Source organism: Bos indicus x Bos taurus, chromosome 29 (assembly GCF_003369695.1).
Source record: "Bos indicus x Bos taurus breed Angus x Brahman F1 hybrid chromosome 29, Bos_hybrid_MaternalHap_v2.0, whole genome shotgun sequence".
NCBI lineage: Eukaryota > Metazoa > Chordata > Mammalia > Artiodactyla > Bovidae > Bos > Bos indicus x Bos taurus.
The window spans coordinates 41,530,581-41,542,959 of NC_040104.1; the positions used below are offsets into that span (position 1 = coordinate 41,530,581).

The 12,379-nt window shown below is 39.1% G+C and overlaps 1 protein-coding gene across 1 annotated transcript in view; it reads left to right on the plus strand.

The window, feature by feature from the left end:
* Window positions 1–7,545, plus strand: part of CCDC83 (coiled-coil domain containing 83) — a 52,442-nt gene extending 44,897 nt beyond the window's left edge. The window contains exons 10-12 of the mRNA XM_027532507.1: window positions 1,973–2,049; window positions 2,586–2,794; window positions 6,810–7,545. Of these exons, the coding sequence (XP_027388308.1) occupies window positions 1,973–2,049; window positions 2,586–2,794; window positions 6,810–6,971 (448 nt within the window). The 3' untranslated portion in view covers window positions 6,972–7,545. The remainder of the gene's footprint in view (window positions 1–1,972; window positions 2,050–2,585; window positions 2,795–6,809) is intronic.
* Window positions 7,546–12,379: the final 4,834 nt, after the last annotated feature.

The window sequence follows — 12,379 nt, forward strand, 5'->3', positions numbered from 1 at the left end:
CAGAGCTGGGAGAGATGAAGTCAAAATCCATCTGAGGGGAAAGAAACAACACAGACTGTGTTTTTAAAACGTGCCTGGTATATGCCTCCAGGACACCCTGAACTTCTCCTTTGTAACCAGCATTTATCACACTAGTGATTACTTACTTAACATCTGCTTCCCTCCTAGACTGTAAATTCCTTTTAGACAAGTGTTTAGGACATTTTAGAAAGACCACATACAGAAACAGAGATATGTGCAAACCCTTAGTTATCTGTTACGCTGCTAATCCAGAAGGAAAAGTGTTGAGTGTCCTCAGGAACTTTTACTGTACCCGTTTTCAAGTCAAAATAATAAATAGCATGTAATTTATGACAACTGTCCATTCCATTTCTTTGTTGAGAATTGAGTCCTGTCTATTCTAGTTGAGAAATAGACATGAACTCTACCCAGTGAACGTGTAAAAAGTTGTCTTCTTTCCTATTTGTATGAAGAATCGGGTATTCTAGCTAATAGAGTTATTAATCCTCTATTTCCCATCAGACCTCCCTCAATGCTTTCCTTCATGACTCCAATAAGGCATTGCAGGATTTGTTTGCAACATTAGATGAGATGAGTAAGCTAGAGGTGACTGCCCAGGGACCTCAGTGCCACAGAGCTGAGTCTAGGGGAACCAGTACCTCAAATCTATCTAACACCAGTCTCATATGATGGCCTTCTTTAAAATGTTTTCCACACCGTCAAATACCAAGCGCTGCTGCGCTGCGGTGTTCCAAAGGTGACGAGAAACCCGTGATTAAGAGAGAAGCCAGACTCGTGAAGGTCACAGTGTTTAGTAAGATCTTAGTCATGCAGGAGGCCAAAGCCAGGGAAGAAGAGAACTCTGTGGCCTCAGACTTGACCACCTGCAGACCAGAGCTTCACCGAGACACACCTTCACCAAGTCTTAAGGAGGTTTTAAGAGATAACTAGTATATGTAGTGACATGATTTGTTGGAGCTGTAAGCATCTCGGATGACACTTTGTGTGCTTTAAGAAACTAACAGCCTGTAATCCAGGGGATTCACTCAGGATGCTGGCTGGCTGAGCATGAAAGGTTGTTAGCGTATCTGCAAGGGTCACTTGGTTCATGCTGTCTTCAGGCAAACTTCATGGAAATGCCACACACAGCTTTCAAGGTATCGTGTCTTCTGACAGAAAACTCCACGGGCCTCTGCAGCACAGAGAGCTGCGACTGCACACGTGTAACTCACCGGCTTGTAGCTGGAGCACGCCACTCAGTGAAAGCCAGGACCGTGATGCCATCTTGGATTCCTACTGCTCGCTGTCAAGTCTTTTCCTTTTTTTTTTTTTTTTCAAATCCATCCCATGCTGGCCACTGTCATTCCTCATCTGGATTCCTGCAACAGTGATGTAAGTGCTGTTGTGATCACTCTCGTTTCTTGGACTTTGTCTCTTATTCCCTTATCATGGGATGCACCCCCTACCCCAAGCTCTTCCTTGGCAAATATCTCTTGGTGTTTCAGGACTCGACTCAGGTGTCATCTCCTCCTGGAAACCTTTCCTTACCTCCTAAGACTAAATCCGGTGCTTCTTCTCTCACTTCTTGTGGGTGTGTGGGTGTGTGTGTGTGCACGCGCACACACACGTGCAGGAATTCCCAGGCAAGAGTACTGGAGTCAGTAGCCATTTCTTCCTCCAGGGGATCTTCCCGACCCAGGGATCGAGCCCACACTCTTGCACCTCCTGCATCTGTAGGCAGATTCTTCACTTCTGTACCACGTGGGAAGACCACAGCACTCCTGACACTGTGCTGATCACCATCCTGGTACAACCATCATCATAAAACGCTGTCGTCTTGCCTGCCACCCAACTGGGCCCAATGCCCCTTTTTCATCTGTGCATCTCCAGCTCCCAGCAGAGAGATAGACACTCCTGAGCAGGGGCTACAACACTTGTTGGCTGATAGACTACTTTTCTTATTTGTTTTTAGGCGACTGTATCTTACCCAGGCTGTTGGGCAGGAAGTACCACCTGAAGTGCCTTTGGAGTTGTCAGAAACACATAAAGGTATTATTTTATTGTAATGGTGATTTTTTTTTAATTTGGCAAACACTTATTGAGCTTCTTATTACGGACAGGCACCCCATAGCCGAGAGTGATTCAGGGGGTAGATACCTGCCAGCTCCTCCACTTTCCTCTTGTCCTTGCAGAGCTGACCCAACCCATCTCCTTTCCCTAGCCCTGTTTTCAAATCGAAGTCACCATGTGTCACAGTGAATGAACTGGAAGCTGGTGAAGACGGACAGGATGATGTCTACACCAGCACGGTTTGCAGTTCAGTTCAGCCAACCAACCAAAATGCCAACATACCCACAGAGCCCGTACGATCATGTTAACTTATTAGCTGACACAGGGAAATGCACCTTAGACATGGTTGCAAACAATGGGACTCACTCTCACTCTGATACTTCGATTCTACATTTCTAATTCTCACATTTGTCTCCTCCTGGAGATTCTCAAAGGACTTTCAAATTCAAAATGTCACAAAGTATACGCCATATTCTTATCTGTCCAAAAGCTGTACATAATTAATTTCTTTGCAGTCATCCCAGAAAAGTCAGACTCGCAACCTGTAGACATAAAAAGCAGAGACGTGTCAAGCATCTCATTTGGGAGCAGTGGTTTTCGTCTTAGTCACAAGGACAGCAGATTCGGCCAGCTTCTGAAGATAGATGAAGAAGAGAGTTCAAGCATAGAGTTTGGGGCCTCTGATATGAAATACTTACTGTATGAGGATGAGCAGGATTTCAAGGTAAGATTCATGAGAAGACATCTTGACTGCTAGAGAAAATGTTGTTTGATTAATTAGTGGAGAAAATTAATCGAAAATACGGATACTGAAAAATTCTATTTGCAAGTTATTAGTTAAAGTGGCCCGCCATCCACGCCAGTCGCTAGATACTATTTTCACTCTTTGCCCAGCTTGCTACATCTATGTATTGATAGAACTCCATCACTAGTATATGGTATAAGGCAGAACATCTAGGGCCACGTGATAAACTACCTCAAGACTTAGTGGTTTACAACAATAACCATTTATTCTCTTTCAAGGCTTCTGTTGGTTAGGAATTTGGCCAGGTCTTCCATGGACCGTCTTCACTTGAGTTCCGTAGCAGGCACACCCGCGTGTCGGCTGAAGGCTGGGTTTGGGCAGGGAGACCCACCTCTGAGGAGGCTCACCGACCTGGCTGGCCAGGTGATGCTGGCGGAGCTTGGGCCTCAGTTCCTCTCCACACGGGTCTCCTCACAGACGCGGGTCTCCTTGATCGTCCCTTTGTTCCGGTATCTGGCTTCCCCCAAGCCATCAGTCCCAGAGACCAAATGTTTCCTATGACGTGGAAAGCTTACACCAGCACCTCCATCATTTTCCATCTGTTGGTGTAGCTACAAATTTCCACCCAAAGGGTAAATAACATAGCTCCTGCATCTTGAAAGAAGGTGGTCAGCATCATATTTTAAGAAAAGCATGGGATAGGATGTATATCAGTGTCACCATTTGGAAAGTACAAATGGCCATATAATACCATTAGGCAAAACCTGGATTAACAAGCCTTTGAATTTTAAAACCTTCTTGGTACCTTCCAGTCACTTTCATATCCACCTCTTGCTGTTTTCCTTCTTGGTACTACTGATAACCTTAAAAGTTCTCCTAGAACTTAAAGTCTGATAGGAGAAAAGAGTGATTAAGAAAGCAGCAGAAACTGAATAAGTCAATAAAAACCATTGTAACTAAGTACAACTCAGTCCTGCTGCCATCAAGTGACAATTTAAAGACTAAGGTTCCAGACTCTATAGCACTTAAACCCACATGCGTATCTTGGTATCAGAACACCTGGCATGCTACAGTGACCTCACGCTAGGGGACAACTGTCTACAAAATTCCAAAATTCCACACCATTTGGTTGAGCGAAAGACCTTTTTACTTTTATTTTTGCCTTTATCCATTGAATTTATTTTTCTAAATTCACTTTTTATTTAAGCAAAGTTGAATTACAACATTGCGTTCACTGCTGCTGTACAATAATGTGACTGATATAGATATGTTCTTTTCCATATTCTTTTCCATTATGGCTTATCACAGGATATTAATATAGTTCCCTTTGCTGTACAGTAGGACTTTGTTCTTTATTCATTCTATATATACATACCAGTTTGCATGTGCTAACCCCAAACTCCCCTTCCTGCCCTCTCTGCCACCCCTCACCTGCTTGGCAGCCACCGGTCTATTCTCTATGTCCCTGATTTTGTTTTGTTTCTGTTTCATAGGCAGGTTCATTTGGGTCCTATTTTAGATTCCATGTATAAGTGACATCATATGCTACTTGTCTTTCTCTTTCTGATTTACTTCACTTAGTGTTAATATGATAATCTCTAGTTGCATCCATGTTGCTGCAAATGGTATTATTTTGTTCTTTTTCATGGCTGAGTAGTATTTCATTGTATACATGTACCACATCTTCTATATCTATTTCTCTGTTGATGGACATTTAGGATGATTCCATGTCTTCCACTATTGTTAATATTGCTGCCATGAACATAGGGGTGCATGTATCTTTCTGAATTATAGTTTTGTCTGGATATATGCCCAGGAGTGGGATTTGCTAGATCATATGATAATTCTATTTTTAGTTTTCTGGGGAACCTCCATACTGTTTTCCACATTGGCTGCACCAATTTGCATTCCTACCAACAGTGTAGGAGGGTTCCCTTTTCTCCACACCTTCTCCAGCATTTGCTATTTGTAGACTTTTTAACGATGGCCATTCTGACTGGTATGAGGTGGTACCTTGTTATAGCTTTGATTTGCATTTCTCTAATAATTCACATTGTTGAGTATCTTTTCGTGTGTCTACTGACCATCTGTATTTCTTCTTTGGAGAAATGTCTCTTTAGGTCTTCTGCCCACTTTTTGATTGGGTTGTTTCGTTTTTTTGTTGTCGTGTTGTATGAGCTGTTTGTATATTTTGGAAATTAAGCCCCTGTCAGTCACATCATTTGCAAATATTTTCTCCCATTCTGCAGGCTCTTTGTTTTGTTTATGGCTTCCTTTGCTGTGCAGAAGCTTGTAAGTTGAAGTCCCATTTGTTTATTTTCATCTTTATTTCTATTGCCTTGGGAGACTGACCTAAGAAAACACTGGTACAATTTATGTCAGGGAATGTTTTGCTTATGTTCTCTTCTAAGACCTTCTTACTTTCCATGGAAGTTTTTGATGTGGTGGAAATGGCATTGTATTGCTACGGACTCAACTGTGTTCCTGCCTCCCACTCCATTTCATATGTTGAAAACCCTAACACCTATTGTGTCTATATCTGGAGATTGGGGCTTTAGGAGGTAATTAAGGTTATGTGAGGTCATGAAGGTCCTAATTTGATAGGACTGTGACCTTATAAGAAGAGGTTTTGCTCTGTGAGTCACTGTGAGAAGGCAGACGTCTGCAAAGGGGCTCTCACCAGAACCCAATCGTGCTGGCCCCCTGACCTTGGACTTCCAGCCTCCAGGACTGTGAGAAATAAAGTCCTGCTGTTTCAGCCAGTCAGCCTATGGTATTTTGCTGTGGCAGCTCAGGCAGACTAATATAGGGTTTCACTTCAGAATCCTGCTCTAGATGGTTCTGAAATATATGGTACATTTCCATTAATTTGCTTTTCTTCTCTCATGCATTTATTGCAGCTCTAGAATTGTGTATTTTAAAAGTTAAATATAGTTATATGCATTTTTGAGAAATAAAACATCGCCTTCCTTTTCCATTCTTTGATTCTCCTAAATTCTTATAAATGTCTATTGATAACCTCACAACATGCCAGGTACTTGTTAGATGCTTGAGAATTTAAAGGGGGGAGAACAGGAAGAAGTATAGTCTCAAGATGCCCGTGTGGCAGGCCCTACTCGAAATCACATGTTGCTAGTAGAAAGCAGGTAAGACAATCACTGACTACTGTTCAGGAGGAACGTATACCTGTTATCTGTCTCTGTGACCAGTCTTGTGCCCCAACACTTGGTACACATCCTGGCACATAGTGGGCACTTGGGAAAGGTTTGCTGAAGTGTTGAAGGAGTTCAAAAGGAGGAGGTATGACTTGGAGAAGCTTTCAAAAGGAAGGTGTGCACTGAACAGGGCTGGAGCTGTTTCAACCCAGTTTGGGGTTAGCTGTGGGATTTCATATCAATTAGACTTCCCATTCTGTTTGTTGATATGTTAAACTATATTTAGTTTGGCAGAATGTGGTAAGCTTTATAGCTATAGTAGATCCTGTGAAATGTGTAAAACTCATGTGGATTTGCTCAGTATTAAGATATTCATTGTCAAAAATGTTAGCAGATCTTTCCCTTTGATCGCGAATAATATATAAAACTCTGCTGTGGTTATATCCTGGCCAGCAGAGGGCTATATAAATGCAGCCAATACTTTATTTTACTGATTAAAGAGCTTGCAGAGGATATATCTCCCTCCTCTATTGATGCCTGCCAACTCCCCCCACCCTGCCACCCCGACCCACGGCCCAAGTTCGCAAGACACAAGCCTGCCAGCCTCGCTGCCTGCTCTTTGGGGGATCTTGCCTACCATGACCCAGTGGGTGTATGCGTTTACTGAGTTTTTTATTTACAGTAGCTCCTATTTTTCACGTGTTATACAGCATTCAGACAATCAGGATACAGTGTAATCTTCCAGATAAAGGCCAACTATAATAAATAAAACCTGACCCCCAAAGACTGGTAACTTGCTAACTAACCTCTCCTGTCTCCTCTGTGTCTGTTCACCGCAGGATTATGTAAACCTGGGCCCCCTGGAAGTGAAGCTCATGACTGTGGAGAGCAAGAAAATGCCCATCCACTTCCAAGAGAAGGAAACTCCAGTCAAATTCTATGAAGATGTCAGGAGCCCAGAAAGCCACATCACGTATAAAATGATGAAGTCTTTTCTCTAAAACTGAAAAGTGAAAAACAACTTCCTGTACTTTTCTTTGGGGAACTGAGATGTATCAGTTGCCCATTTTATTTACACTTTGGTCCATTTTTAAAGCAGTGAATATTTCTAAAGGTCATAATTACAGTTAAAATCAAAATTCTGAGTATTCAGCTATTCATTTACTTGCATGGCCCGAGAGACAAAAATGAAAGTACACTTCATATTTCAAGTGTCAGGAGCATAACAGTGGTCCCCTAGGGTGCTTACCATTTAGACATTTACCAATTGATCTAGGATACCCATATGAAATAGTTCATTTACAGATTTTCTGAGGAAAATTCAGAGGTTTGCGTAGCGCTGACTATATATCTTTCCCTTTGAGGGTGCTGGATGATAGCCAGTCCACAATTCAAGTCCACTCTTCTTTACCCTGACACGATTTATAATGCATATCAAACATTTTAGAAACCCATTTGAGGGTGGTAGTTTGTTTTGTAGAAATAGTCCATCAGTAGGGAGGTCCAGGGCTTCCCTGGTAGTCCAGTGGTTAGGAATCTGCCTCACAATGCAGGGGACACAAGTTCGATCCTTGGCTGGGGAGGATCCCACAGGCTGCGGAGCTATTGGGCCCGTGCGCCACAACCACTGAGCTTGCGCTCTCGAGCCCTGGACCAGAACTGCTGAAGCCCGTGTGCCTGAGCCGGTGCTCTGCAACGAGAAGACACTGCAGCGAGAAGCCCAACACACCGCCACGAGAGAGCAGCCCCCAGCCAAGAAAAGCCAGCATCCAAGACCAATGCAGCCAAAAATAAACAGAAAGAGAAAAAAGGATTTAAAAAAATAGAGAGGTCCATCTCCCATCAGCGATATCAAATCTAAACTTCTGAGTCCCCTTCCAAGGCCATCATTACTTCCCTGTTACTGGTACCACAAGGCAAGGACACTCTGACTGTACCTGAATTTGACACTGGCATTTCATTTTAAAGCTAGTTCTACTTGTAAAGCTTTTTACAAGAAACACATTTTAAATATAAGGCCACAGATAGATTGACCAAACATTAACCAAAAGGAAGGCCGTATGACTAAACTATGAAAGTAGACTTTAAGGTAAGAAGTGTTAAGAAAAAGAGAAAATGAAGCAAAATATGTCATGATAATAAGCAGATTAATTTATCAGGATGACATAACAATTCTAAATAATAACATAATCTCAAAATATATAAAGCCAAATTTACCAAACTAAAAAGCAATATGGTAAACCTTATGCTATGTATATTTTACCAAAATAAAAAAAAACAAAAAAGGCAGAAACAAATCCCAAGTCAAACTTGAAGATCTTACCACACCTCTCTCAGTAACTAATAGACAAAAACAAAACAAAATAAAAAAACACCTAAATCATGAAGGATTTAAAAAGTTGAACAACTGTAGAATGCACATATTTTTCAAATGTACATAAAATATTTACAAAAATAGACTGTATCCTGGGAAATAAAGTAAGTGGCAACAAATATTCAAAAAGTTGAAATGCGTGAACAGTTCTCTGACCACGGTAGAAAATAACACAACAACAATAACAAAACACTATAATTTTCAAGTAAGCAAGATACTTCTGAAAAAGCTATAGGTTAAAGAAGAAATCACAAGGAAAAATACTTTTCATTATAATGAAAAATATGACATCAAAACTTGTAACACCAGGTAAGTGTTGTTTAAAGGGAAATTTATAACCTTAGGTCAGTTCAGTCGCTCGGTCATGTCCGACTCTTTGCAACCCCATGGACTGCAGCTCGCCAGGCTTCCCTGTCTATCACCAACTCCTGGAGCTTAAGTTTATATATTAAAAATAAGAAAGGTTGAAAGTTCAATCTTTGAATCCTTTATTTCAAAAATCTTAAAAAAAAAAGCAGCAACAATAAACTTAAAGAAAGTAGAAGAAAGGAAATAAAGGGCAGAAATTAATTATATAGAAATTGGATGTATAAAAGAGAAAATTAACAAAGCCAAAAGGGTTAATTAAAATTGATAACCACCAGTAAGACTAACCAAAAAATAGAGAAAATAAATGGAAAAAAAGAGACATCACTACAGGATTACAGACATTATGGAAAAAAAAACTTTCCCAATAAATTTGACAATTTACATTAAATGAAAACATTTGTTGAAAAACAGGACAAAAAAATTCTGAGTAGGCCTTGATCTGTTTTAACAAATCAAATCTATATTTTAAATTTTTTCAAAGCCAGCTGGCTTGCTTTACTGGTGAATTTTTCCAAACATTTCAGAAAGACATAATATCAAACATACATAAAATCTTTGAGAGAATGGAGAAAAAAACAACTTCCAAAGTACTCTGTGGGGTCACTATAATCCTAATATCAAAAGCTGGCAACATCATTTCAGGAAAAGAAAATTAAAGGCCAGTATCTCTCATGAATATAGACGCAAAATCATTCACAAAATATTAGTTTATTGAATCTAGCAATATATAATAATAAATAATATTTCATGAATAAAGAAAGCAAGGTTGATTTAATATTCAAAAATCAGAGCGGAAACATGAACAAGACCAATGTCAGTCCCTTGGTTGTGACATCGTACTGAATTTTGAAAAAAATGTTATTTTGAGGGAAAATGGAGAAAAAGCCTGCGTGATCTGTTTGTATTATTTTCTACAATTGCATGTGAATCTACAGTTGTCTCAAAACAAAAAAATTAAGGGTATAATGAACAGAACATAGGTGGCAGCTCATATGATCATCTTAGTAGGTACAGCATTTGCTAAAATTCAAGACTGTGATAAAAATTTAAAGCAATATGATAAAGCTCTTAGCAAACAAGGAGTATCTTTTTAAATAAACACCTATAGCTAATACTGTACTTTATAGTGAAATATTAAACATTTTCCTACTGAGGTCAGTAACAAGACATATATGTTCATCATCATGCTTGTATTCAACAGTGTTGACTTGAACACTAAAGTGTTCTAACCCATCCAATAAAAGGCAAGAAAAAGAAATTAAAAACATAGAGATTAGAAATAAAGAAGCAAATTATCTTACTTATAGATATCAAGTTTTGTATGTAGATAGTGCAAAGTATTTTACAAACTATTAGAATTTACAAGTGAGTTTAGCAAGGTCACAGAGTACAAGGTCAGTAGAGATCTAATGTATTTATACCAGCAACAAACAATTGGCAACAATAAAATATAATAGCATGAAAACATCAAATATCAAGGAATTCTTATAATGAAAAATAAGCCAAATTTCTATACTGAAGACAAACATTGTTGAGATAATAGACTTAAATGGAATAAATATATACACGATTATCATGAAGTGGAAGATTTAAAATAGTTAAGAAGCCTGTTCTTTCCAATTTGATCTGTAGACTCAGTGAATCCAGATCAAAATTAAAGCATTTTTTATAGAAGTTAACAAGTTGTTTCTGACATTATTATGGAAATTTATAACATGGCAAAAGACCTACATTAGCCAAGACAATCTTGAAGAAAAGCAACAATCTGCAGCACTTAACAGTACCAAATTGCAAGGCCTCATATAACATTTCATTAGTTAAGACAGCACCCCATGGGTCCAAGGATGAAGAATAAGTCCAGGGGAACGGAATAAAGAGTCTAGAAACAAATCCACACATTTACAGTCACTTGATTTCTGCAAAGATACCACTATAATTCAGTTAGGGGTGTGGTCTTTTTAATATTAATAATAAATGATGCTTAGGCAACTGTATGGCAAAAAATAAACCTTAACTCTTACCTCCTGCTGTAAGTAAAAATCAGCTCAAAGTGGACCAGAGACCTAAATATGGAAGGTAAAACAATGAAGCTTTTAGTAGAAAATAAAACAATATCTTCATATCCCCCATGCATATCCAATAGATCCACAAAACCTATGCTTGAAATTTTAAACAACATTGGTACATGGGTAAATGTGGATTTAGCAATGTTCCACAAGGTCCCACCAAGCCTACTGCTCCCTAAATTAACCACCTTCCTGGGGAAAATAGAAGTCATAATAGAAAATAACTCTTCATAAAAGGATTGATAAATTGCATTTTATTATGCAATTTTTACCTATGGCTGATTCATGCGATGTTTGACAGGAAACAACAAAATTCTGTAAAGCAATTATCCTTCAATTAAAAATAAATTTTAAAAAATATCTTTTTTGGTTAAATGGCACTGTTAAAAGTCAAAAGGCAAGCCACATACTGGGAGAATATATTTCCTATATATGTATCTAACAAAAAATCATATCCTAAATATATAAAGAACTTGAACAAATCAGCAGAAAAAAAGACTTGAACAGACACTTCACAGAAGAGTATATCTAAATAACTAAAAAGGAGATTAACACTATTAGTAATGAGGGAAAAGCAAATTAAAACCACGATATATTACACACCCACTAGAATGGCTAAAATTGTCAAGTTGAAATTAGTAAATATTGATAAGGATACACATCTGAACTCCTCATGGTTGGTGAAGCTTCCCAGGTGGCTCAGTGGTAAAGAATCCACCTGCCAATGCAGGAGATGCAGAAGATGCGGGTTTGATCCCTGGGTTGGGAAGATGCCCTGGAGAAGGAAATGGCAACCCACTCCAGTATTCTGGGCTGCAGAATCCCATGGACAGAGGAGCTGGGTGGGCCACAGTCCATGGGGTGGCAAAGAGTCAGACACGACTGAGCACTACCACCACACAGTCTGTGATAGGAGCATAAACTGGCACAAACACTTTGGAATATGTTTGGCAATAATTATTGAAGCTGAACATATATGTGTGTGTGTGTGTGTATCCATACACACACACACACATACACATACACACACATTACAATCCAGCAATTTCACTCTTATCGTAATATGGAACAGAAACAAGTGCTTGTGCTTACCAGAAGACACGAATAAGAACGTTCCTAACAGATTTACTGATAATTGCCAAAAACTTGAAACAACCCAAATGACTATCAGCAGTAGGAGATGTAAGTAAAGTGTGTGATACTCACTCAGTTGAGTAAATAGCAGTGCAAGAATAAACAACTTCCATATGTAGCTATTAATATAGAGATCAATCTTATAGACATAACATCAAAGTGAAAGAAGGCAGATAGAAAAGAGCATATCCAGTATGACTTCATTTACACAACATTCAAAAACAGGACAAGCATGCTAACCCTGATGACAGAAGAGTGGTTACTTCTGTGGCGAGGAATGATGAGAAGGGTATATGAAGGAGTTTTCTGCTCATTTTAATGAATGGCAGTTAACATGAATGTGTTCACTTTGCAAACATTCATCACTTAAGATTTGTGTGCTAGACTGATATGTTGTATAATTCAAAAAGATTAAAAAAAAAAAAGGTATCCCACTAAATAACCATATTCCAATCTATTTCATGAA